A 27,184-nucleotide genomic window follows, 5' to 3' on the forward strand; every position below is an offset into this window, starting at 1 on the left:
GAGAGAGAAGAAACACTGACCCTCCTCCCTATGGCCCCAAATGAGGAGGGTATCCTATGCTTAGAAATTGCTAAATACATCATTAGATACTAGAGAGTAAGACAGAGAGGAGAGAGAGACACGTAGCAGCTTCTGATATATAGATACAAAGATAGAGGGGAAGAGAAGACATCAAACATAGTACAGTCGAACAACAGGGCTTGCTGGGGAGGGAGTGAGTATCAGAGACCACAGGTTTGCAGCATGCTGAGAGAAGAGGCCTCAGTCCCTCTTAGAAACTGGGGAAGAAAGAGAAAGAAAGTGTGAGGAGCCGCTTTGCAGCCTGGCTCCTCAACAGGAACCGGGCGGCATCGAGGCCAGCTTGGGTTTACAAGCTGTTCGTGTGACACCAGCGACCAGATGCCACACTCCCAAGCCCCTGCTCCTCCACCCCCAGGCCTTCCCTCGCTCTTCCTGCCCCATTCCTACTGCTTGCTTCTCATGCCTTTCTGCCTGTGCGTGTGCCTGGCCTGTTATTCTGGAAAACCCCGGGAAAGGGCTCAGCCTGGATGCCGCCCAGTAGGAGGCCATGATCTCGGGTTTCTTATTCTCCAAGGATCCAAGGTGGACAATAAGACAGGATCCCCGTGCTCGGTTCTGCCTTCGGGTTCTGGGCCCGAAGGCAGCCCTGGTGAGGCAGGAGAACCAGGAAGGGGCCTGCGCTGCCAGCAGGGCGCAGGGGACAGAGGTGAGGAGGGCTCGAAGGTCGGCGTGTACAGTTTCCCACCTCCACTGGCAAGATGGGAGCAGACTGCTGATGCAGCAGCTAGAGGAACAGAAGGTTCGCTTCCTGGTGCATTTCCTAAAGCGTGATGGTGATACAGACAGACAGGAAGAGCGGGGGACACGGAGCTCTTCTAATCACTGCTGCTGTTCAGGCGCCCAGGCGTGTCTGACTCTCTGTGACCCCAGGGACTGCAGCCCGCCAGGCCTCCCTGCCCCTCAGGTCTCCTAGCATCTCCCGTGCATAGATTCTGTGACCCTCGCTGGTGCTGCAGACCGACATGGCCCTTGCCCGCTTCTTCTGACATGTTGCAGTGACCCCTAGTGGCAGAAAGGCAGGACTGTGGCTACCGCTATCACCAGGCCCAAGGCAGGAGGGAGGGGCCCGTGTGCAGGGGACGCCGGGCAGTTCTGCCGGAGCCCCTAGGAGGGGGATAGCAGGAGTGGAGGGACAACGATTTAGTAAAAGTTCTGAGATGATTAAAAAAGTGGGAGAAACAAAGAAGACGAGGGCTAGGAAGGAAGCAACCCGAGGCTGCTCAGAGGAAGCGGCCTGAAGCTACCTGAAAGTGCAGGTCCGCGGCAGCCCCCGTAGGAGATTAGCTGGCCGCCGTCTCTTGGTGGAGAGGGAACAGCTTGGCCTGGTCCTCAGCCTCGTAGCCGCAAGGCAGGTCACTCCTGGAAGCAGAGAGCCAGCACAATCACAGCGCTGTCAGCTCCCGTATAAATGACAGCATTCCCGTCACTTGGCTCTCCCAGCCAGCCTGTGAGATAACCAAGGGCAGCAACACCAGGCAAATCAAGGCCGGAGGGATGGAGCTGATCTGCCCAGGGTCACAAAGTTCCCCACCACAGGAGAGAAACCCAGGTCATCAGACGTCCAGGGCGGTTCCCCCCACCCTCACAGCTGCAGTGGCGAGGAGCCATCGGGCGGACTGGAGGACTGTTCTACACAGAGGCAGGGGCAGGGCTGGGCCTCCCGGACAACACGCTGATGGTGAGAATGACTCGCATTTCCTCCTCCTCTCCCCAGAGGCTCTGGGGAACCCCTAAACTGGGCACAAGGGAAACTTCTCCTGTTCTCACCCAGAGAGCCCAAGAGCGGTGGGGACTGGCGTACCTATTGTCATTGATATCTGTGGCATTTCCTGCAGAGATCACCGTGGAAAACACAGGATTGGAAGAAGGGAAAAAAGAGACGTGTTACAAACCACCTCCTCAAACCCTCTCTCATCCTAACTCCTTGAAGAGAAAGGTAAGCATCTTGGGAACATAGTTGCCATCTTGGTCTGTGGCACTCTGTCTTCACCCACTCTGAGCTGCATCATTATTTTGTTTGACAATAAGTCTCCCTGAGCCCTCACACAGGAGAGGAGAAGGGGAGGGAAGGGAATGGTGGGGACAGGCAGGAGACCCCACTTCTAAGAGTCCCAGACCCTGAAGGGATGCAGAGTGTCTGAGCTGCGGGCACAGGGTCACCTATTCTTCTGATACTTTCCAGTGTGCCCCGGGGCCCCCAAAGGCCGGATTCCCGTCTTGTCCACTCACCATTGTCCATGTTGGCCTTCTGGTAGGAAGTCAAGGGGCCGCCAGAAGATGTGGCCCCACTGCTGGTACAGGAGTTTGCGAAGCTGGATGGAGAAGAGGAGAGAGATACAACATCTAATACCCACCTTCCACTATTCCAAGGACCACAGATCCACACTCACCCTCAGGGATGGAGCAGTCCACCCTGCCCCCAAGACCAGAAGACAACAAACATCGCCGAAGATTAGGAGGGCAGATGCCCACCTTCTAATCAAAGGTCTGAAGTTGAGAAAGGGTTAGAAATGAAGCTACTGAGGGGAAGAATTGCATCTCACCCAACAATTAACCCAACCTCATGTCTTATAAGGTGCAGAGAGCCTCGGGGTGAGGCTCGGCCTGCGCCCACAGTACTCACTACATATCTGAGGCGGAACTAGGCGCGGCCTGCAGGTACAAGTTCTGGTAGTTCTGGAAGAGGCTGTTGGTGTAACTGATGCACTCGGGGCTCCGGGTGCCGTAGGGGTTGGTGGGTGAAGAGGCCGGGTAGTGGCCAGGCCGGACGGGTTTGGCTGCGGCAAAGAGAGGAAAATGACCGTGAAGAGACTGCCTGTTGCTCTGCGGTCACCCTGGGCCCCTGAGCCACAGGTGAACTGAGTTGCTTATAAGATAGCAATTCACTTCCTACTTTTTGGGGTGGGAGTGGTGGGGTGAGGCTGGGGTGGGGTTGCTTAACATCGAGGAATGTGCCAGGACGCCCCGGAGTGTGGCCCCAGCGCCCACGCACCGATCTGGGCGGAGTGGCCCCGCTTGCCGGAGCTCTTGTGCCGCACGGCCTCCTTGATGCGGTCCACCTCCTGCTGGTACCGGCGCTTGTCCTTCATGGCGCCCTCCTTGGCCTCCTTCAGTGCGCCCTCCAGGGCCTTAACTCTCTCAGCCGTAGCCCTAAGTCGTTTTTCCAGTTTAGGAAGCTCACAACGCAGATCTGCATTGTCACGTACCAGCTGTGCGGTGAGCCCCGGGTCAGAGGTGCCGGAGATGGAGGAGCAGGCAGGAGAGAGGACACAGAAAAGTCCCATCAGGGAAGGTGGATGCCATGTTTCCTCCAGAGGCCTCATCCCCTTTACCTAACTGCTGCTCTGGAAAGTTGTTTCCTTCCTCCTTCAGCAAACAGGGGTCAGGCATTAAAAAGTCACATCGTTTTCTGAGCAGCAAAACCTGTCAACTCCTCTGTAGCCCAGAACTCTTTTTTTTTTTAAGTCACTTAAAACAAAAAAAAATTGAACCAAGGGATGATGCATGCTACAGATTAATCTTCAGTTTTTCGCCTAGAACTCGTCTGACATGCCCTATTCTTGTCTCCTCCTGGCCTGAACACCACCAAACCCCCAGGATCCCCCAGCTGGTGCCCCAGGACACCCATGGGGACGAGGCACCCCCTTCCCCAGCGACGGCTGTGTGGGCATGCACAGGGCAAGTCAGCGAGAGCACGGCAGCAGTCTGGGGCGGGGATGTGGGGCCAGGCACAGGTTCGGTGCAGCGCGGAGCAGGAGCAGAAGCTGGAATTCAGGCGCCCCCCCACACACATCCACACATCCACACGGTTGCCCCACAGGAAGGAAAGAAAATGTTTGAGGTCTCACAAACATCTGTGCTCATGACCTTCACATTCGAGGACTTCCTGGGCTGGCCCTCTCCCCATTACAATTAAGCTAGAGCGATGGTAGCAACCAGTTTGCAGCCAGAAGAGACTGCCTGACCTTTTCACAAGGTCTCACACGATGACTGGGGGCCTACAGATTGCAGAAGCAGCCGGCCTTGGGAGATATCAGGTGCATCGATGCAGCAGGGGACGCTGGGAGAACTGTCCCTTTCAGTTTGGACAACTTCCAGATCATAAACGATGTTTTTGCTGTGACAGTAACTCAGTTCAATTTGTCACGGGCTGTAGCCCTGGCTATTTAAGGTCCTATTTAACTGAGAGGTTTCTACATCTCTGGTGTTTTCCTTTCTAGTCTTGTGTCCCCTGAAGGATGAAATTAGGAGGAGTCCTAGCCTATAGGTGAGTCGTTTCTGGTCTTTGAGACTTAGAACAGAGGCATGGGGTGGGGGTGGAGAGGGAGGGAGAAAACGGCCTGTGATATGCTGAAGTGTGCCACAGTGCAGGTGAACTTGGAGGACATGATGCTAAGTCCAGTGAACCAGGTGCAGAAGGACAAATTCCAGGTTACTGCACTTAGATTCTACTGAGACTCTTAGTCAAAGTTAAAGAGGCAGAAAGTAGAATGGCAGTTGGCAGGGGCTGGGGAGAGTGAGGAATGAGGTTATTACTTAACAGGGATGGAGTTTCAATTCTACAAGATGAAAGGACTTATGGAGCGGGATGGTAGGGATGGTTGCACAACATTACGAATGGATTTAATACGACTGAATGGTACACTGCGAATGATTAAAGGTGGCAAATTTTATGTTATGTGTATTTTACCACAATAAAAAGTTGCTGGGGGTAGGGAGGGAGGCAATGTAATATGTACTTGGAGAGAGAAATAAAATGAACACAGAAATTTAAAAGAATGGCAAAACGGATTACAAATGTTTGCCTGTCCTTTAACTTCTCTATAACGTTGTCACACTGTTGGATAGTAAGCACAGGGGAAAAGATGGTAGTAAGGCCTTCTGCAGGTCCAAATAAAATAAACCCTGTGAAGCATCATTGGGCCACAGCTCTAGGATTTTTTTTTTCATTATTAAAAAATAAGAAGGTGTCCTGGGTATTGACTGTATATCCTGGGTATGGCACTGTGAAGAAGAAAAGCTGAAGCCCCAGCTTAATGAGAATATGAGCGTAAAAGGCATTTTAGGGTGGATTTGAAAGGACAGGAATGAAGAATCGGTCAGGGTTTATTTTCACAATTGTCTGCAGAGCCAGCTGACGGCGTGCTGCGCGGTCTTCAAGGCCCAGCCGTCCGGCTCCAGGGGGGCCACCTGCTGTGTGCGCCAAACATTTCCTGTCCCGACTCCTTTGGACTGCCCCGCCACCTCCCAGCCCATACCTTTGAAACCCAGGCTTCCACCTAAGGAACCGCAGCAAGGAGGGGGACAGAGAGGCACCGACTTAATACACAGGAGCTTTCACTGGCCCGACCAGGGGCTGCCGGGGCCTCGGGACGACATCGCGCCATTTCTCTGCGTGCCTGCCCCAGGCCCAGGCAGATGGGCGTCCTCGCCGCGAGAGAAAGCCCCGCTCCCTGGCCGCCTCTAGCTCGGTGCTCCCCACTCCGGCTAAGGTCTGCCCAGCGCCCCTCACACAGCCCCAGGCCCACGCCTCTGAAACTCCTATCGGTTTCCACCTCACCCTCCAACAACACAGGCCTGGGAATTCCACTTGAGCAGAGGCAGGCTGGGAGCTTTGGGAAAGGGAAAACAGGCATAGAACCAAGAAGAGGGTAAACGTGGAACCAAATACAGCACCGAGAAGGGGTCAGTGGGAAAGGGGAGAGGGAAAGGGAAGGAAAGCATGCAAGAAGAGTTTTCTAAAGCCAAGGGCCTCTGAGGATTTAGGGATCCCAGGCCTCAAGAGTTCCCTTCACACCTCGCCCTCACCCTCACCTGTTTGTGAACCTTTGTAAGCTGTTCCAAGTTGTTCTCAAGAAAGGAAATCTTCTGCTTTTGGGAGTGAATCCCCCCACTGTCCTCGGGCTCCATTTCTGCACTCTGAGAAGAGACAGGGCCGGGGAAAGACACGGCCATCCTGAGGCCAGGCAGGCCCCACTCAGGCCGGGCCCAGAAGCCCCAGGGAAGGCCGCAGGGGCGGGAGAAACCTGAGGCCAGGAGGGGGACACGGGGGCCGGGAGACCCCGAGGCAGCACTCACTTTCTTGACTCGAGTCGTGACGTCTTGAACGAACAGTTTGCGAAGGTTGTGGAGGGTCTGGAGTTCCCGGGCCTGCAAAGAATGATGAAAAATCTGGGGCCACCAAATAAGGGGTCACCATTGCCCCTCCAAAACTACTGGATCCTTCAGTCTCTCCAGACAAGTGAGTCACTCATCTTTTTACAAAAGGTGTGTCCTGATCATACCACAGACTTACTTCACAGAAAGGCAGGAGAAATAGGGTGCAGAAGAAATCAGGGGGCGGGTTGGACACTAAAGCTACCCCTCCCCACCCCCCACCGCCGTTGACTTGGCGCAGAAGGGAAGTCACTCACAACTGTCTCCTCCAGACCCTTGAGGTCCTGCTTGGACTGCTCATGTCGCTCGTACAGAAATCTGGAGGAAGACAGAGACAGAAAAACCATTCAGGGCCACCCTGCCCCTCTGTCCTTTCTCCTCCATTCCTTGATTTATATTTTATTATCACTTACTATACTAGTTACCCATGTTCACAGTGCATAAATTAGACAAGTAAGATGAGTTCCATAAGAAGCCCATGAATCTACCCCTTACAGATCAAACCACCATGAGCATTCTGGTATCCATCTTTCCAGACTCTTCCATGCATGTGGATCTCACATAAATGTTACGAGATTACACCATTCCTACTGGTGATAACCTGCCTTTTACACTTCACGGAACATCACCCACATCTTTGCACGTCAGCTAATACCGAACAGGAGTCTAGTCTATTTTCCGCTTCTCCATCAAGTTGTCCTTTTGAGGACCTTGCTTCCTGTGGTCACCACATTCCCGTCTGGACTGTGTCCTGCCCCTGACGCATGTGGAAGCAGCCGTCTGGGCCCCTGTGGTCTCAGGCCTGCAGGCGGACCCGTCACTCACGTCAGCTCCTGGAGCTTGCTGCTTTTCTCTTGCTCTTCGTTCTTCAGCTTCTCGTAGTCAGCCTGGAGCTTCTCCAGCTCTAACTGGAGCTTCTGATTCAGGCTGCGGAGGGCAAGGAGGCGTGGGGAGAACAAGGAGATGTCAGCGAGGGACAGAGGGAAGACTGACTCCTTCAACACTTTCCTTCCCGTACACACGAGTCCTCGTGGGGTGGACGCATCTACCTTGGGGTATCAGAGGCAGACTCAGGCTGCTGCGTCCATGGCAGAATAAGGGGCCCTGAGCTATCAATTCAGAGAAGCCTGGAGCATAGGGACTAGTCCTCGCTCCTTGTGCCTCCTGGAGCTGGGCTGCAGAGTCATGTGGGGCATGACCCGTGCAAGTTAAAGAACCGGATCCTGGTGCAAGAGGGAGTGTGAGCGGGCCCAGCGAGGCACGGGGACCAGGCGGAGCCTGCAGCCGCCCTGAGGAGCTCTTACTCTCTGAGCTCGTCGATGGTCTTCTGCTTCTCATTGATCTCGTCCCGGAGCCGGGCCAGCTGCCGGTGATGGGCCTCCCGGTGGCTCTCCATCTGCAGCTCCAGGGCCTTCTGCAACACAGCCCCACCCCAGTTCGACGCCAGGCTCCCAGCCCCCGGCTCGGTGAGGGCCAGCACGGCCGGCCAGGCCCCGGTCTCCCCAGCACTCTCCCCACTCGCCTTCACGTCTTCTGTGTCCTGCGTGTCTGGTTCCTTGTCCTTCAGGGCCACCTCGTGCACAGTTTCTGAGGGGGAGGGAGGAAGCGGTTTACATCACACCCACCACCTCCAGACAGAACTTCACACCGTGACCAGACAGCCAGGCGATTAGAACGGGCCCACAGGGATGGTCTTCTGGGTGAGGATGGCCTAACTTCATATAGCAGGGATAGAGGGTGATGGAGGGTTTATGGTTCATATAAGATGAGCTACATGCAAAAGCGGGCTAAGCAGCATGTGAGCGGGACCCCAGGATTTCAGTCTAACGCCTCGGTGAGCGTGCCGACAGGCAGGTTCCTGGGATGATTGTTGCTTCGCCGCCCAGCACCCTCTCTGATCTCAGATCCCAGGATGGGTGGGTTGGAAGTTTCAGCAGGCCTCACCTTGGGCCTGGAGCTTGGCCAGCTCATCACTCAGGGAGTCATAGGACTCTTCCAGGTGCCGTTTCTTGAGTTCCACGCTCTGCATGTATTCTGTCAGGGAGCGGATCTTGGCCTCATGCTGGTGGGGTGGGCGTTGGTGAGAAGAAGAAGATGGATAGAGTCAGGGACCCAACTCCACGCAGCACAGACCTCCACCAGCTCCAGCTCTCCCCCCTTCCTGCTACACCTTCCACCAGGACGCAGGGTCGAAGGCCACTCCTCTGGAGACCCTCGCTTTAGACTCTCTTGGCTCAGAGGGCAGCATCCCCCTGTGCCTTCAATTCTCTAGCCTGGACGCTCTCCTGCCTCCCCTAGCTCTTCTGTCCTTGACTTCATTGACCCTAGGCCCTTGACAGAAACATGGGTGCTAGCAGTCATCCCACAACCACAGAGTTGCCCGCCCTCTCCCATGGCACCCAGGGGCTCTCGACCTCTGCGCTCACCTGGGAGATGAGGAGTTGGCAGGATGAGAGCTCCCGCCCAGTCACTTCCATCTTGCGGTGACACTCGACCTGAAGGTTCTCCAGCTGCCGGCACCGCTTGACCACAGACTTGACTTCAGATTTGATTTTGCTGATGTACAGTCGGGCCACTGTGAACTCCTCCTCTATGGCCCCGCTGATCTCCACTGGCTGTGGGGCGGACACGGGAGGGAGGAGGTGCCTCTTTGCTCCTGGGACGCCCCTTATCCATTTCCTCCCACTCGCCCTAGCCCCGCACACACCCCCAGGCGCAGGGACTCCAGCGGGACAGGTATGTTCCAAACAACTTTTAGCAGCTCTGTACCACCTGGCTTTTCATACTGAATCCCCCTGTCTGCATTCAACGATCTGTTCTGACAGTCACCCTCTTCCCTTCTATAGAAAAGCAGGATATTCTGTAGTCAGACTGATGCACTTGATCACCCAGATGGGGCATCGTCACTGGCACAGATCTGTCTGTATCATTCCTAACTCTGTGCCCCATCTCCAAATCCCACTGAAAGCACATCTCCACCGCTTCCTTATCCAGCAGTGTGAATCCCACCGGGTATGCAGATCTGAAATGTGTGTTTCGGCTGAGTCTATGCAAACCTCTGCATGTTTTCCTGTGTCTAGTTTGGAGATGTGCTTCCTGGGTCTTTGTCCTCCTCCCTCAGTATCTCTGAGGACATGACTGTCTCACCTACACCTCCCACCGGTGCCCAGAACAAGAAAGCTCTGAACAAGGCCGCCACGTCCTTCACTCACCAGCTTAATCTCCCCGTTGCCCACGATGACACTGAACTCACTCAGGTCCTTCATCAGTCCGTTCAGCACCTCAGCAATCCGTTTCCGCTGGTGTCCACTGACCTCCTGCAGCCGCTGCAACTCGGACTCCAGGGACAGCATGGTGGCCTGGGGACAGTCCCGCAAGTCATGCCCGCACCATCTTCCTGCTTCCCTCCCCCACCTAGGCAGAGGCCTCTCCCTTCATGTATGACCCTGACGGTTGCTACGAAGAGAACACAAGCCCTGCAGGAGGGTCTGGAAGAGAGAGTGGTCAGGAGGGCAAAGTGCAGTGATGGAGTGGGAAAGGGGCCCACCACCAAGTGAAGGACAGCACAGAGGTGCCAACACGGTACCACCCTCGGAGGAAGCAGGGTTCCCTCGGACGCAGAGGGTGTTCTGAGGTCAGGGTGCTCCTGGCTGGCCACTCACCACCTTCTGAGACAGCTCATCCACCAGAAGCTGGTTCTGCTGGCTCTTCTCCTCCACCTCCTGGGACTTCTGGTCGTAGTTCATGGCCAGCTCCTCCAGAGCCTGCAGCACTTCCTTCACCTCATCCTTCGCGGCGTCATTCTCTGACTGTAAGTGGCTCAGCTCCCGCTGGACCTTCTCATTGTCTCCTCGAGTGGACACCAGCAGCTGCAAGGGAGGGGCGGGCCATGGGCAGGAGCCCTCTGCCAGTGACTAGCTTGCCAGCTCCTTGGCCTGGGGAAGCTGAGCCCCCCTCAACCCAGGTATAGCTCTAGGAGAGAGACAAGGGTCAAAGCCAGAGTCACGAGGAACGGGGCTTTCAGCTTCATAGAAACAGGGTACCATAATGAAGGAGCACCCAGACTCCAGCTTCTGTGCTTTAAGCAAACCCCTAATTAAGCCCCCAGATTTCTATTGTCTCTAGGGGTGACTAACTGCTAGGCAGAATGCCCCTTCTTCCATCTTTCCAGGAAAGGTCTTTTGCGCGCCTCTTGGGGACGGACAGAGCCCTCTCCTCTCACGTCTTGCCCTCCTTCCCATTACCTCTTCCTGGTCCAGCATCTGCTGCTTGAGCTTCTCTATGAGTTGGCTCTGCTGGTTGATCTCATCATCCTGTCGGAGGCAAGGGGATAAGACAGAATGAAGGGAAGCTGCTCGCTCCAGTTTAGACTTGGGAGCTTGGGCAGATATGGATCTTGATAAAAACTCAGCTAGTTTAGGCTTTGAGTTCAAAGCATCCTAGGCCTTCCGTGGTAGTCCAGTGGCTACGTCTCTGTGTTCCCAAAGCAGGGGGCCTGGGTTCAATCCCTGGCCGGGGAACTAGATCCCACAGGCCACAACTAAGAGTTCCCGAGCTGCAACTCAAGATCCCTCATACCGCAGTGAAGATCAGAGAGCCTGGGTGCTGCGACTAAGACCCAGCACAGCCAAATAAATATCTTAAAAGGAAAGAAAGGAACTCTATATCCTAAAAAGAAAGCAGTCTTTTCCTCAGCTTCTCTCCTGCCCTCACTTTTTAATTCCTTTCTTTCTGGAAGTTAGTGTAACCTTTACAGGACACACCAGAAGCCTTCAGAGGTTCACATCCTTCAACTGAGAAATACCCCCGCTCGCCATGCTAATCAAATCATTCCAGAGCAAAGTCTTATGCACAGGAGACAAAGACAGTCACTTCAAAGTTATGTTTAACAGCAAAAATAACCCACTAACAAAATACAAAACCGTAGAAGGCCTGTAAATAAATAAATGGTTAAACGCATCCTGATAAATGGACTGTAAGGCAGCCATTTAAAAATACTTCAATGAAGAACTGTTGACAAAGTAGGAAGCTGCTCATCATATAATGCGGAAGGAAAAAAATCAGATGTGAAGTTACACAGACAGTATAATCTCAGTTGTGTGGCTTTATTTCTGAATGGTGGGAGGAGGAATGATGGAAATTTTCTTCAACATGTTTTTATTTACCTTCCACATTTCAATAACAAACATTCATCTCTTTTAAAAGCAGAAGACAAGTCAGGATAAGCTCCGTTTCTGATCCCTCCCTCACCACCGCAGCAGGCTCGCCCCCGGGCCCGCCCGGCATCCTCACCTTGTCGTCAAGCTGCTTGTAGAGGCGGCGGATCTCCTCCTCGTACTTCTGCCGCTCCTCGGGCGCGATGCGCACCACGATGGAGGAGTTGTCGTTCACAGGTGTCTCCTCACAGAGCTCGGTGCCCAGGGCAGCATCCTCCCCGGCCAGGCGCTCGGTCTCGGGCACGTTCTCTCCTGGCGAGGCGGCAGAACAAGGTGAAGGACGGGGGCAGAAGCAGCTGCCCCCGCGGGCCCTTCCTCCCGCCCTGCCCACCGCAGAGCCCTCCTGGCCTCCACGTCTCCTGCCAAGTGGACCGTCCACCTCTCTGGGGTGGGGAATAAAGGCAGTCAGCCCCTCTCGCTTTCCCTCATGACGGCTCTGCCGCGTCCCCCCAGAAGCACAGACCTCCCTGGAGGGCGGAGGAGCCCCCTCTGGCTCCCTGCACCCGCAGGACCCTCGCTAACCGCTGCGCCACCGGCTCAGCTCTGCCTCCAGCTTCGCAATCGTCTCCTTCTGAGCCTTTGTCTTCTCCTTCTCCTTCTCATATTTCTTTTTCCACTGCTCAGCAGTCAACTCCAGATTCACGGAGGCAGTGTTCTTAATGGTCTTTGCCCTGGTGAGGGGAACAAAGAGATGAGGCTCCATTAAGGCTCCTGAGGCCCTGAGCAGAGAGCACAGCAGGGGCTGGGGCCGGGAGCCGGGGGCCCGCCACTGACCGCTGCCCGAACATCAGCGTCGACTTGGTCTCCGCGTCGTTGTAGCTGGACGGCGAGCAGCAGATGAACATCGTTGTCCGGCAGTTTCCTCCCAAGGAGTCCTGGAGAATCCGTGTCATTTTACTGTCACGATACGGGACGTAGCTTTTCTGGAGGAAAAGGGAGGCCTCGAATCAGAAAAACTCAGCAGGGGAATCAGAAAAGATGGTGAGGGAGTTTCCTGGCGCCTAGTGGTTAGGATTCCAGGCTTTCACTGCCACGGCCCGTGTTCAGTCTCTGGTTGGGGAACTGAGACCCTGCAAGCTGCATGGCATGGCCATAAAAAAAAGAAGAAAGAAAGAGAGGATGGGACTTCCCTAGTGGTCATCCAGTGGTGAAGATTCTGTGCTCCCAATGTAGGGGCCCTGGGTTCAATCCCTGGTTGGGGAACTAGATCCCACATGCCACCATTAAGACCCGGCGCAGCCAAATAAATAAAATAATTTTTTTCAATATTTTAAAAAAGAAAGAAAGGATGGTAGTGCTTATTAGGGGTGGAGCAACCCATGAATCGGGCATGATGAGGTGAGGGCATTAGGAGAAGGCAGAAGATGGGGTGAGGACCCCAACGAGCACTCACCGTGCCCTCAGCCAGCGCCGAGATCACGTTCCCCAGGGCCGACAGGGACTTGTTGATATTCTTGGCCTCGTCCAGCACGGCTCCCTCAGCTCCAGTCTTGCTGACCTACCAGGGCACAAAGGGTGTGTCATGAGAGGGTGCAGAGCGAGTGGGCTCCCCCCTCCTCTTCTCCACATAAGTTGGCTTAGTCCAAGGAGAGGGGGATAGGAAAAGAAGATGGTCCCCTAAATGTTCTTGCTACAGACTGTCTCCCCTACACACACAATATTGTACAACATTCCATTTATGTGAAATGTCCAGAAAGTCAAATCCAGAGTCAGAGAGGAGATAAGTGGTTACCAGGGGATGAGGGATGGGGGACCAGGGCGTGACTGTTAACAGGTGATGAAAAAGTTCCAGAATCAGTGGTGATGACGCACAGCCTCGCAAACACGTTGAATTGTATCCTTTAAAACGGTGAACTTCACGGTATGTGAATTCTAGCTCAATGAGAGTTATTTTGATTTCTAAAAAGGCCACCCCCCCAAGGCTTCCTTCCCTGCCCCCTTCACCCTGGCAGGACCCCTCACCTTCTCGCTTCCTGCCAGGTCCACTAGATACAGCTTCCCACTCAGCTTCTGCTCAGTCTCCATGTTCTCCTGCTTGATGTTGATGAGGAAGATGCTATGGCTTCGAGAGCTGTGTTCATTCATGTCTGTAAGAGGCAGGACGAGACAGTCCTTATACCAAACTGTGGAATGAAGCCCTCAGTCCCCAGTTTCCATGGACCACGGCCCCCACCCGCTGAGAGAGGGGGCGTCCGCCGGGACTAGTCCAGCCCCTACGTATCCCTGGCAGCAGGGGCGTAGGGTCTAACAGACAAGCATCTCTCCTCCGGAGGAGGACACAGCCTTCCCCTGCTCACTGTCGAGTCCCTCAGCCCCCTTGGGCACAGAGGAGAGGCAGACGCCAGACTCAGGAGCCCCTGATTGTCCCCCACTCACTGGTAACGGCCACGTGACGGTTTGACTTCCCTTCATCGATCACATCTAAAATCTCCTCCGGGCTGGACACAAAGCGCTCAGTACAACCCTGCAGGCGGCAAATGGACAGTGACCCGTACACTTTGGTCTACAGATTAAATTGCCCGCACGGTGACCAAATGACCCTTCAAGACAGTGCCTTTGCCCAGGCCCCAGACTCTTCCCCAGCCCAGGTTGTCCGCCCGCCGGCTTCTGGGCCGTGGCCTCCCCTCCTCCTGCGCCCGCACGCACCATACCCTGGCCCCACCCGCTTGCCCCAGCCCCACGCTCCCCCAGGCCCCAGACTCCTCCCCAGCCCAGGCTGTCCGCCCGCCGGCTTCTGGGCCGTGGCCTCCCCTCCTCCTGCGCCCGCCTGCACTCACCGTGCCCGGCCTGCCTGCTTGCCCCGGTCCCACACTCACCTTGACAAACGGCACCCGGTTCTTATCCTCGTGTACCGACAGGTTTGTCTTGCTCACTGAATTGAGACAACTCAGGGTGAGCAAGGCCAGCACTTCCATCCCCCCACCCACCCAACCCCCGGACCCTGGAGTCTGCGCCCACGGATGACTCTCGTGTGTTCCAAAGGGAAGAGGACGCCCCTGTGAAGCCTAAACTCCCGGCTCACTCTGAAGGCCGTTCGTCCTCCTGCAGGATTCCAGCCCCAGCTAGGGGCTGAGCTGGTTTGTATGTGGGCCTGGGCATCTAAGCTCATCTTCTGACCCTTTTGGTTTTTGGAGATTCTTTGTGAGTGAAGGCAAGGTTCACGAGTGCAAGTGTGTGTGTGTCCTCGGATGCCTGCTGCCTCTCTCACCGCACATCACCTAAGCCCCAGAGGCCACGAACGCTGTGATCATTCTCTTCCTTGCCGTCCTCCCCCCTCCCCCCGACCCACCCACGGGGATCACACACCACTCACCATCCAGAAGGTCACGGATTTTGTCCAGGTAAATCTCAAAGTAAGAAACCTGGGTTAGGAAGAAAGGAGAAGTATACAGTGATGGGGGCCTATCTTAAATCTGATTCAGGTATCAGAGGCTAACGTGACCCACTCAGACAGTGGTGGTGGGAGGCAAAAGGCAGAAGAGACTGCTTTGGCAGAGAAGAACTTGGGTAACCACAGGGGAGGATAAATCGGGTGCCCAGGACCTCGGTGGGTTCATGCTGGATCCTCCCCTCCCAGCCCCATAAGAGGATGCCCAGCGGTCATGCCCTGACACCTTGATGTGGAACTCAAGATTCTCGTCCATGGAGTAGATGTGGTTGAAGATGTCTCGGGCGATTCGAGGAATGATTCCCATCAGCTGGGGGTCATGCAGCTTTCCCTGGGGAGGAAGGGTATTCCGCATGAGGCTGGGGCTCAGGAGGAGTCACACAGTTCAGAGGGAGGCGGAACACAGAGCTAATAGCTGCTAAGAAGACCACCCTGACTTAGGGGACGGTCACTGCCTTTAGTGGAAGGAAGAGGGAGCTGAGCAGCCCTTCGAACGGTCATTGCTGCTGCTTTTCCAGGTAAAAGAAGAAAAGTGGCGTAGTGGAAAGGGGGCGAAGTGCAGCAGGCTGAAGCGAGTGCACTAAACTTCCACAGGAACGCTGCCCTCCACCCACCCTCTGTACCAGGAGCCCTCATTCCTAGACCTCCCCCACGAGGCTCCTTGGCCCCCCATTAACACTCCCAGCTCCTCTCTCCCACGAAAGTCAGAACCCTGACCTCCATGGTGTGTGTCTTCCCTGAGGATGTCTGTCCGTAAGCAAAAATGGTGCCGTTGTAGCCAGCTAGGACATCTGGAAGAGACGGCAGAGGAGAAGGCCCCTGGTGGGGGGAGCAGGGTAGGGAATGGGGAGCTTGAAAAAGTACACTCTCAAAACTGTATTTTACACTCGACAATCTGCATTACCTTTGACAATCTGCATGGCACAGGCATGATAGACTTGCTCCTGAGTCGTGTTTGGGGGAAATACGCGGTCAAAGACATATGGCTTGCCCTGGAGTGGAAATAAAGGATGGCAGTATCAGCAGGGAGGTGTGGGGAAGCAGCAGCTGAAAAGGCACCTGCCCCTCAGCCTTCCGTATTCACGGACAGTCACGGGGACGGGGGAACCAGGGAGAAGCAGAGCTGAGTGCTGACACCAGGAGCTGTGCCCGCGGGCTAGAAGGCCACCGAGGAGTGTCACAGGGCAATACTATGGGAGGACCGCAGCCTTGGTGGGACCAGCTCACCATCCCCGACCCCCGGCCGGGGAAGTCAAATGAGAAAAGACAACAGGACTACCGGCTGCAGAGAGTGAAGAACAATATGCCGACATGAAACATCTACCACCAAGTTAAAAAGCATCTTCCTCAATAGATCCATATGTTCTGATATGAAAAGATATTAAAGATGTATTATAAGTGGAAGATGCAAAGTTAGGGACAGACGTATAGTGCCTGCTGTGTAAATGAAATATACAAATGGAAATATTAACACAAGCTCTCTCTTTGTGAAAAAATATACGAAATCAGAAAAACAGTTCTCCCTTTAGGGAAACAGCTTTAAGTAAAGTGAAACTGCGAAGCAAATCACTCAGACCTACAAGTATTTTGTTCAATTCAGGTAATGTTATATATCATGTGTGCTGATAAGAATGCTAAAGATACAAAATATTTACAACCCAGGGACCCAAAGAGAATAGATTTGCTATCTGATCATATTAAAGGGAAGATCTCTGGTACAATTCAATGAGACTCTGCTTGCTTTCCATCATAAGTGACAACTTTTCAGTCATATTTTCCCATTATTTGATATAAAGAAACTACGACATAGTTGTCAAATTATTTTGCTACAAAATCCATCTTTTTCCAACTGATAGGTTAACCTCCAAGTCTCTAGACACCAGAGTTTGGGAGACATATTTTAACTAATTAAGACAAATCATAAGCACTGGAGAAGGCTGGAGATGTGGGTCTGGGCATATCTACAATATTGCATTGACATAGGTAAACTTTTTTTCCAAAAGGAATTGTACAAAAAATATTAACAATGATTACTTTAGGGACAGAAACTGGAAGGGAGAGGTGGCTTTCATTTTTCATTTTGTATCCTGGAAAGTTTACATTTTTAAACCAGATACAAGTAGTATATTTTTTATTTTTTAATGCCAAAGAGAGTGAGAAAATAGTGTATTTTTTGTTTTTCTTTTTAATTCTTTGCAAAAAGGATATTTATACTAATAAATATTGTCTTTAATATTTAAAAGAGTTACAAAATCTGATTTATGATAAAAGTCAACCAGGATTATTTATCTGGTCTCTCTGTGGTGAGGGATTCTGAAGTCCCAAAAGCAGAATCCATAAAGAGAAAAAAGTTGTGAAAGCGCTCTGCAATGAAGGGAGTAGTGTAAACTGACAGGGCCTTTCTAGAGGACAGTTCTGTTAAGTATTTAAACGTCCATACTGGTCACACTCTGTCCCACAGATTTCAATGCTAGGAATTCATATTGCAACTTGTTTTAAGCACTTAATGAGGTGTGTAGATGGATGTTTACTGCAGCTATTTGTATTAAAGAAAAAGAAGAAACAATTCAAACACCCATCAAGAAGATATTGGTTATGATACCTCCATAATCTACTCCTGTTACAATGAGCAAGTTTGGTTTACATGTCCAAGATCAAATACATGAAAAAATAAAAACAATTCATATAACGTGATTATATATTTTAAAAAAAGCATAGGGATAGAATAGTCTTAGAAAAAAGATATGGAAGACTGTATATAGATCTGTTAATGGTGATTATCACTGGAAAGCAGAATCATAGGAACTTATGCTTATGACATTTTTTCTATGACATGTAAATATTTTACAATGACATAGTGCTTTGAAATTAAAGAAAGAAAATAGTACAGGTGAGTTACAGAAAAATGTATAATAACATGACAAGGTACACACAAAATAATTTTAAGGAAAAGGTGGTTTTTAAAAGAGTGTGCAGTGTAAAACAAACACACAAAAAAGAATATGAAGGATTATTCCATTTCAGTAAACATGCATTGTATTAGATATGTATACAAGGTATGTATATTGCATGTATGTGTATATGTGTGTATATATGTATGCAAGGTATGTATATATGTACACTTTGCATAGAGAAACATGTTAACAGCGGTTATCCTTGGACAGTGGGACTTTAGGAGCTTTTTGTTATTGTTGTTCTTTTTGATTTAGATTTAAAAGTATTCTAAAATGAAAATATATAATTTTTAAAAAAGAAAATTTTTAATTTTAAAAACAAAGAGATTAATACTCATACTATATAAAGAACTCTCATAAACTAGTAACAACAACAAAAAATTAACAGAAAAAACTAACAAAGAAAACTAACCAGAAAAATATGGACAAGAGTTAGGTACTAACAACAGAAGAAACACAAATATTCAATAAACATAAAGATGTTTAACATTTTTGAAGAAAAAACAGTAACATCATTTTCCACCTATCAAACTGGAAAACAAAAACTTAATTGTAATACCCAGCATAGATGAGGGTTCAAGAAGGTATAATTTCTGTCAAAGAAGCGCCTTCATTCTTTTCTGGTAGGACAGTATATCCATACTTTTAAGGAGCAATTCAGAAATGTATAATCAAAAGCCTTGAATTGTACATATCCATAAACCCAGATATCATACTCCTAAGAATTTGTACTATGGAACTATCTATAGCAAATATTTGGCTACAAGAATGTTTATTATCAACACTGCTTATAGTAATGAGTATTTGAAAACAACAGAAAGAAGTTACATTTAGGGGACTGGTTAATACAAGGAATTAATTATACTATGGCATGTACATATGTTTTATTCTTCACTACTATTTAAAAGGATGACACAATAGAACACCAATAAATCTCAAAAATGAGTTGAAAGAACTCAAAACTCGAAGAGCACAAAGTGTATTATTCCCTTTACATAAAGTTCAGGAGTAAACAACACTTATCTGTAGTGATGGAACTCAAAGTAGCGGTTGCCTTGGGGTGATAACTCACAGGAAGGGGGCAAAACGGAGCTTTCAAGGGGCAATCAAAATGCTCTAGATCTCAACCTGGGTAGTGGTCACATAGGTGTCCAAATACCTTATAAAATTCATACGACTGTTTGCACAAGATTTGCGCATTCACTGTAGTAAATTATACCTAAGTGCTATCATAAAGTATAACATCACAAGATGATGTGATAATGGCCCTTAAAATATGAATTATGCACAAACTCATTGTTAATAAGAAAAAATGAATATTAGACTGTATTAGCGTTTTAATCTATCAAAGTGGCCAAAATAAAACAGTTTGATGATGGGACTTAACTGCTAGGCCTGTCAATTAAGATGCCTTCTCTAGGGGAATTCCCTGGTGGTCCAAAGGTTAGGACTCAAGGCTTCTACTGCAAGGGGAATGGGTTCAATCCCAGGTAAGGGAACTAAGATCCCACATGCCGCAGTGGCCTGGCCAAAAATAGTCTGATGATGCACTGCACTGGCTGGGCCCCTAAATATATGAGTACATACGGTCATTCAATTGTTTGTAATAGCAAACGACTAGAGCAAACCAAAATATCCATATCTATCAGCAGAGACCTGGCTAAATAAATTATGGCATATCTCTACAACAAATCATACAGTAGTTAAAAAGAATGAGATAGATACTTATGTGCGATATAGAAGGATCTCCAAGACTCCTCGTTAAGTAAAAAAAGAACAAGGTACGGAACAGTCTGTATAGTATGCTATCATTTGTGTAAAAACAAGTACATGCATATATTAAATACATATGCATTTGCTTGTAAATGAGTGGTATTCTTTTAGAAGAATCTATAAAAAACTGGCTATAAGGCTGCCTTCTGAAAGGGCAACTGGGTGGCTAGGAAAGAGGCGTAGGAAGGAGACTTTTCACTGTGTATCTTTTTTATATCATTTGAATTTTGTTACATGTGCATGTAAGACATTCAAAAATTAATTTTTTTAAATAAATAAAATTATGTAAAATATTAAATGCTGGTGAAATAGTCATGGTATTTTGTTGGTGAAAAATAGGTTATAAAACAATGTAGAGTTTATGATACACTTCTACTAAAATCATTATATGTATATATGTAGGAAAAATACTGGAAACAAATACATCAAATTGTTAACACTATTTTGCGGGGGGCAGGTTTTCAGTGAGTTTTAATCTCTTCTTGGTGCTTTTCTTTGTTTTCAACCTTGTCAACAACCCTGGGTTGGGAAGATCCCTGGAGAAGGGATACACTACCCACTCCAGTATTCCTGGCTTCCCCGGTGGCTCAGCTGGTAAAGAACCCAGTGTGGGAGGCCTGGGTTCAATCCCTGGGTCGGGACAATCTCCTGAAGGAGGGCATGGTAACCCACCCCAGTATTCTTGCCTGGAGAATCCCCACGGACAGAGGAGCCTGGCGGGCTACAGTCCACGGGGTCGCAGAGTCGGGCATGACTGAGCGAATAAGGACAGCGCAGTGCTGTGACCGGGTTATGTTTACTACCATTAAAGAAAAATCTACCTTGATTCTTTTTTTAAGGTTGACTGAGTTTACGAATTATTCATAGGACTTCTGTAAATTTTTCACCATTTTTAAACTATTTTTATCTATACAGTTCATCATTACACTTTATTACAAAGAATAAAATTCTTATTACATTGAATAAAATCATACAGTGTTTCAATAAATAGATTTAAAGTGGCTTTAATGCTTTTCCTTCCCAGTGGTAATATCTTTTTAAAAATTTTGTTTTGTTTTATTCTTTAACTGAACCTTGATTCCTGAATTGTAATCTAACTCAGTATTTCTCCCATCCAGCCGCCAAGAAACAGAAACAAACAAAACATGTCCATCTCAGCCAGTGAGTTTCACCTCTTCTCCATCAGTGATGTCTATCCGTGCTTACTGAAGCCAGGCATGCAGCCAAAGGGGGATTAAATATAACTCCCAAGCCAACCCCACCCTTCCCTTCTTCCCTGCTGGGAACCTGGGGATCGATGTTCTAACACTCCCAGTTACAGGATTCCAGGGGCTTCCCTGGTGGCTCAGATGGTAAAGAATCTGCCCACAGTGCAGGAGACCTGGGTTCAATCCCTGGGTTGGGAAGATCCCCTGGAGAAGGTAAATGGCTATCCACTCCAGTATTCTTGCCTGGAGAATTCCATGGAGAGAGGAGCCTGGTGGTCTACAGTCCATGGGATCAGAGTCAGACACGACTGAGCGACTAACACTTTCTCTACAGGATTCCAGAGGGTGCTGTGGGCGCTTTAAAAGGGAGGGCGCTCTCCAAGTGCTGAAGGCAATTTCTGCCCAGGAACTCATTTTCCTGAGCCTCGGCAGGGAGAGATCAGAGAGGGAGGACGCGTGGCATTCTTGGAACCACGAGGATAAAAAATATCCAAGAGCTAAAAGTGGACGCACTTAGTAATCTCATGAGCAGAGAAAGCCATGTTTACAATTCTGGGGTTTCTGGGAAGGCCTGCTACCATCTTCCTACGCTTGGTTGGGTCCTTAAGTTTCAAACCTAGTTCACTTCTTTTTCCTAAGATTTTTATATCTGTTAAAGTATGAACATCCTTTAACTTTCTATTTATTACAGGATGAATTTGTTCTGTCAGATCTTTTTAAAAGAATAACTAGACCAGTAGTTTTCCACGTTTTTTTGCCTCTAGACTACTCACTTGGGAAACGTCACCATTATTTACCTCTCTCATGACACATAATTATTCTGAGTCAGACTGTAGTATGTTGTGGAGGATTTCTTATCAGAACCTGGGGAAGTGTATGCACAGGTAGCAAAAGCCATTTCCGACGCCCCCTCCCAGGACTTTGGCCAGGCCACTCCACAGCCTGGACTACCACGTAAACCAAGAGCTTCCTGAAGACAGAGGTTCCCCTCTCAACCCCCAACAAAAAGCACAGTTCCTGGCCCACCGGAGGCTCTTCATTAATGTATCTGTCGAAGAAACACAGATAATGATGGAAGAAGAGAGCAAGAAGGTCCTAGGGACCTGAATCTCTGGATGAAACAACCTGCAAGAGGGGAAATGTTAACCACTTCCCAGTGGTGTCAAAGGCGAGCTGGTGGGGAGACAGCCCATCTAAAATAAAAATAACATCTAACTCTGATTGGGAGTTTATGATGTGTCTGTCACTATGCTAAACAGTTTATATACATAATCTCACTTAATGCTCACAGCAATCCTAGGAGGTAGGTACTATAATTATTATTATATTTCATAGATGTGAAAACTGAGGTTCAGAGAGGTAGGTTTCAAAGGTAGGTAGAAGAAGGTTTCAAACCCAAGCAATCTGATTCCAGACCCACACTGTCAAAGTGATCCCAGGACCGACGTGCCAACACTGCGTCAGAGCTTTATCACGGCTTCCCTTCCCCTCCTCCCTCCATGTGGGCGTTCCTCCAAATACTTCTGGGCAGAACTAAAGCCCTTCATCACCCTCTTTTTGCAACCTCAATCCCTTTCTCAGAAGAAGGCAGTTCTCACATCCATCCTCTCCAAGGAGGTACTAATCCATGACTTCGATTAGTCAGGCACTAGAAGACTCGTAAGTTAGAAACATTCAGGGAGACCTTCCACCTTTAAGGAATGCCTCTGAGGTCCACAATGTAAACCGCCCCTCCAGAGGGCTTCTCTTCAGAGTCCCACAGCCCAGGACTCCGTGTTCTCCTCTGACCCGCTCCAAGCATCCCTGTCGCCTGTCCCACTGTGTCTCCCAGCACTTTCTGGTGTTTTCCACCAAGGGTGCTGACTAAAGCTAATGCAAGGGCCTAAGATCAGGGGTCCACAGTTACCCAACCTTTTCAGCCTTCACTAAAGCGCTTGGCAGAGACTGAACTTGAGAGCACCAGGAAGGATTTCCATAGTGACACTCCTGGGGATTGTTGCCATGGCGACGCTGCAGAGACACTGACCACAGGCAACATCACCTCCCCTCTCCGTTTTCCTTGACAAGACTCCCCCAAGGCTACGGGGAGAACTGCTCCTCTCGGCCAGACATCAAAAGAATCCTGGGCCACCTCAGATGATACTGACTCTGCTCCAGTAATGCTGCAGGCCCCAACCTGGCTTTGCCAAATGAGGTACTTGGTGGCCCCGGTTTGCTGCCTCGTTAAAAATCCACCCCGTCATCAGGAAATTGAAGGGAGACGGAACACGGTGGATACCTGCAGGAGGGAGGGCGGGGAGGGGAGAGAGGAGGGAAGCAGAGCGGGGCGGAAGGCAGAGAGGCTACGGGTCTCCTCACTGCCATTCTCCCGTGTCTGGTATGGATGCACAGCTAAGACACAGGCACAGAGACACATAGACGGGCACACTTAAAAAGTCACGGTGGATTCCCAGCGACCCAAAGAGCAAGACGAGGTACACAGCACACAGACAGTGACCAGACACCCTTCCACTATGACTCAGGCCGTTAACGTGGGCTAAGCCCCATCCCCCAGATTCCAGGGAGAAGTCGGGGGTGGGAGGGGGATGAGGCTCACGGAGCTGTCTTCCCCGCTTACTCTCCTACATGCTGCCCAGCAGAAAAAGCCCAGAGCTAGCCGCAGTGCAGAGCGGAGAGCCATCACAGGAGGAGCAGGGGCTGGGCTTGGAGAGAGAGAAGAGCCTCTGCCACCTTCAGCCTCCCCAGACATCCTGAAGCAGCTTCCTCCATTAACTCCTCAGACCGTTCCCACACACGGGCCCCAAAGGGAGCTGGAGGAAGACAGAGGAAGGGGGGTGGGGGACGTCCTTCCCTTTGTTGGGACCCTCAAGGCACTCCTCACAATCACCTCACTTGCAGCCCTCATCCTCCTGAAGGAGGAATGAACAGAAAGCCTGGGAAGGCAAGCACCAAGGACGCTGCCTGAGACAAAATGGCCCCCCATTAGCTCTTATCTTGGCAAGAGACGCTGAGAGGAAGGGCGAGGGCAAGGCAAGACGCAGAGCGAGACAGAGGTCCAGCCCTGCAAATATCAGAAAGAAGGAACAGCTGTGGAGTAAGATAAAATCTGCACTGGCAGGGGGCCCTGGGCCTCTCTTTATCTCTCCCCCCTCCCACCTCCGCCGGGTCTCTCCTATTTAGCTGGGAATGAGATGGATCAACACACCTCCTCCTCCCAACATCGCCCCATGCCCCGCGCCCACCATGCCAGGAGGGATGCCCCCGAGAGCCTAAGGGAGCTGGTTCAGGTAAACCTAAACACCCTAGAGCAACGAAGTTAGGCTTAAAAGTGGAAGTCTTTGGTGGGTTTGTTCCTCCATAACCACCTTGGTCCTCCTTCTCAGCCTTTCTGTCTCAGGCAGCCCTCAAGCTCTAACTCTCATGGCTAACACCCACTGTCCAGACTATTCAGAAAGGAGGCCCCAAGGGTTGATCCAGGCATTATTTCAGCCTGGCCAGACAGATCAGCCTGCAAGGCCTAAGGTTCCCGAGACAGAGAGAGACAGGGGCCCTCTATATGTGGCAAACACACACACATAAGCACATACACGAGGCAGAAGCACCCATCTGAGTCCACAGTGGGGGTGAGAGGGACTGGGGACAGACTAGAGCCCCTGGGGACAGGCCATGTCGGCAAGTCTCTTCCTAGGCGTGTTTACTCAAAGTCCCGTTCTCACCGACTCCGAAGACCCCGGCTCCCTCCTCTTCTTTCCTTCATTCCTTCAACAAACAAGTCCTGTGCCAAGCATTGTGGATCAAAGATACATAAGAAGGGCCCCTGACCTTGAGGATGGCCCTTACATGGGCTCTTCCCTTCTTGAACCAGCTAGAGTGACCTGGCCCAGCACCCCTCAAGTCCTGCTCCCTACTGGATTCAACCCCAAATCCTTTCACCCCATAGCCTGACAGTCCCAACCGGCCCAGGAAAGGAGGGGAGGGGAGGAATTCCCTAGAAATCCCTTGGGGGCTACCACAGCTAAAAGTCCAGAACCGAAATCTGTGGAGGTAATGTCATACAGAAGGAAAGATGTGAGCTTTGGAGTGACAGATTTAGGTTCAGATCCGTGAATTAACAGTGTGACCTTGAGAAAGTCATTCGACTTCTTTGGGCCTCAATTTCCTCATCTGTAAAGTGGAAATATTAATACCTTCTTCAGAGTGTTGTTTTGAAGACCAAATGATGTATGTAGAGTAAAAAGCACAGTAAATACTAATTCTCCTTCTTCATAGTCTCTTCCAGGGTAGGGGCTGTCAAGACAAGGTAGGTGGCTTGCTACTTTGTATTGGATCATCAAGAGAAAGGATGAATAAGCAACTGCTTGATAGGATCTCAGGGTTTGGTTATTTTTGTTAGGGTGAGTTGAGGAGTCTGAAATCCTCTTCCTACCATACCTGGGAGGGAAAGGCAGACATTTCTTTAGGACCTAGAGGACCCCCCTCCCCAAACTGGGTGTGGCACCAATGTATTTCCTTCTCTGAAAACCCTTCACCAAACCGGTGCCCTCCCCCCAAGTCCAAGTTGTAGCTACTTCAGGGGGTGATGGAGGCCTCGACCCCAGGGTTCACCCTCACGTGTACCTCGGCAGAGACCCTGGACAACCCGCCTCCCATCTAGCCAGTCCACTATCTTCCCCCTCCCTTCCTGGGAGGTGGGGGGTAGAGATTCTGAGCCAATAACAAAGGGAAGATGCGCCTTCCCTAGGGAACAGGGAAAACGTCAGAAAAACACGGGACTGGCCCTAGGGGTGGGGAGGCTGCAGGGAGCAGCAACGGGGAATCCGGTCCCCAGATCGCGGGATAGTAGCCCCCTCCCACTCTGCCGGGACTCGGCCGCCGGCCTGGCCAGGCCACACCCTGCCATCCTGATGCAGGGAGACGAGGGGCTGCGGCTAAAAGGATGGAGGAGGATGAGCGGCGGGGAGAGGGAGCTGAGACAGGCTGGGGGCTGAGGCTCGGCGGGGGTAAAAGATCCTGCCCCCTCTCCGAAATTCCCCCCAGGGGCGGCACTCACCCCAATAACGACGCTGTCGTCCCCTTGGAAAATGGGAATGAACTTGTCCCCCCGCAGAATCTCGGCCTGATTTAGGGGCCGAAATCGGCAGAGCACCTTGATGCTACATTCGTTGTTGGTCTCGGCCATGGTGGTCGCCGGCGTGGGGCTGGGGCACTTCGGCTGCAGAGGTCGCGTGTGCTCCGGGAGGAGAGGGGCTCAGCTGGGGCCCAGGCGGAGGACAGGTGCTCGGTCTCCGGGGGTGCAGCAAGCTGGGGCGGGCGAAGGCTGGGGAGCAGGGCCGAGGCGCGCTTCCTCTCTGCTGCGGCACCGGGATGCGGGCGACCTGGGCGTCTGGTCCTCCTCGGCGCTCTGCCTCTCCGCCCCTCGCGCTGCAGCGCCCGCTGCGGGCCTGGGCGGGGCGGCGCGGAGGAGCGGGGCGGGGCTTCGCTGGCTGGGGGCTGCCGCCCCGGGGCGCCCACCGACGGACGGCGGCACCCCCGCTCTCTCCTCGCCTCCTCTCCCCACTCCTGACGCTCGCAGACTAACGTGTCCTCACCCCTTCCCCACCCGAGTCACTCACTGGGTCCCACCCTCACAGCCCTGGCCCGTCTGTCCCTCCCTCGGGCTCCACCCCCCTTGGAAGGGCTAAGGGGTCGGAGGTGGGCCCGTCTGCCCGTCGGAGGCAGGCAACAGCGCTGACACCGCCTTTATTCCAGGGCATCCTTCACCTCCATCACAGTCCTCTCTCCAGACTGGCGGCACACGTCTCCTCCTCTCTTTCCCCACAACCCTCTCAGCTCACTCAAGCCTTCAGGGGCAGCTACGTGTACCCCTATGGAGGTGGGTGTCCAGGGTCCATTTTTCAAAGAGGAGTGTCAAGGGAGGTCTGGTTCTTCCCTTCCCCTCCTACATCCAAAAGGACTCTACTCTCTCCCCAACATAGACACTAGGTCCCCTATTTTGGCCTGTGGTCTCCTATTTTGGCCTGTCCAACTCTTGGCGGCCCCAGGGACTGTAGCCTGCCAGGCTCCTCTCCTCCATGGGATTCTCCAGGCAAGAATACCGAAGTGTGTTGCCATTTCCTTCTCCCCAGCATTTTCCCCACCCAGAGATCGAAGCTGCATTGCCAGGCGGATTCTTTACCAGCTGAGCTACCAGGGCTCCTATTTTGGTCTATCAGAATTCAAAAGCAGGTAATTCTCATTTTTGCCTCATAGTCTGGGGCTGGGATGGTGGTGGCCCAGAGGAACTTTTGCAAGAGGGAGGAAGTCATAAAGCAGTGATGGAGGAGAGACGATGGTGGTGGGTAAGGCCAGAGGGGCTTGAAGAAAGGCCCTCTAGAGCTGACATCTGCATTTGGGCTTCAGGCAGGTTTA

At 51.3% G+C, this 27,184-nt stretch overlaps 1 protein-coding gene across 2 annotated transcripts; it reads right to left on the reverse strand.

The window, feature by feature from the left end:
* Nucleotides 1–479: 479 nt before the first annotated feature.
* KIF5A (kinesin family member 5A) lies at nt 480–25,973 on the reverse strand. Of its 2 annotated transcripts, XM_065932193.1 has the most exons (28): nt 25,827–25,973; nt 15,746–15,833; nt 15,559–15,632; nt 15,068–15,172; nt 14,767–14,815; nt 14,270–14,325; nt 13,830–13,917; nt 13,416–13,540; nt 12,847–12,951; nt 12,228–12,376; nt 11,976–12,124; nt 11,530–11,705; nt 10,482–10,550; nt 9,900–10,106; nt 9,450–9,596; nt 8,664–8,852; nt 8,182–8,299; nt 7,760–7,824; nt 7,542–7,651; nt 7,063–7,164; nt 6,495–6,555; nt 6,160–6,231; nt 5,896–6,000; nt 3,074–3,290; nt 2,705–2,858; nt 2,311–2,393; nt 1,883–1,910; nt 480–1,440 (listed from the first exon to the last, which is right to left on the reverse strand). In XM_065932193.1, exons 1-28 carry the CDS (start codon nt 25,953–25,955, stop codon nt 1,362–1,364), a joined length of 3,099 nt encoding a protein of 1,032 aa, XP_065788265.1. In that variant the 5' UTR covers nt 25,956–25,973; the 3' UTR covers nt 480–1,361. The 2 variants fall into 2 exon arrangements, with proteins under 2 accessions (XP_065788265.1, XP_065788264.1); XM_065932192.1 differs by lacking the exons at nt 15,068–15,172; nt 15,559–15,632; nt 15,746–15,833 and having other exon boundaries at nt 25,827–25,955.
* Between the last annotated feature and the right edge of the window lie 1,211 nt (nt 25,974–27,184).

Source organism: Muntiacus reevesi, chromosome 4, assembly GCF_963930625.1.
Source record: "Muntiacus reevesi chromosome 4, mMunRee1.1, whole genome shotgun sequence".
NCBI lineage: Eukaryota > Metazoa > Chordata > Mammalia > Artiodactyla > Cervidae > Muntiacus > Muntiacus reevesi.

What these genes read in the sequence shown, in the direction of transcription:
- KIF5A (XM_065932193.1), bottom strand. Translation starts at nt 25,955, where the DNA reads ATGGCCGAGACCAACAACGAATGTAGCATCAAGGTGCTCTGCCGATTT. An exon ending in GGAAGACACACACCATGGAG is followed by an intron (nt 15,173 to 15,558) that starts GTCAGGGTTCTG and finishes CTTCCTCCCCAG; the next exon opens with GGAAAGCTGCATGACCCCCA. An exon ending in ATCTTGAGTTCCACATCAAG is followed by an intron (nt 14,816 to 15,067) that starts GTGTCAGGGCAT and finishes TTCCTAACCCAG; the next exon opens with GTTTCTTACTTTGAGATTTA.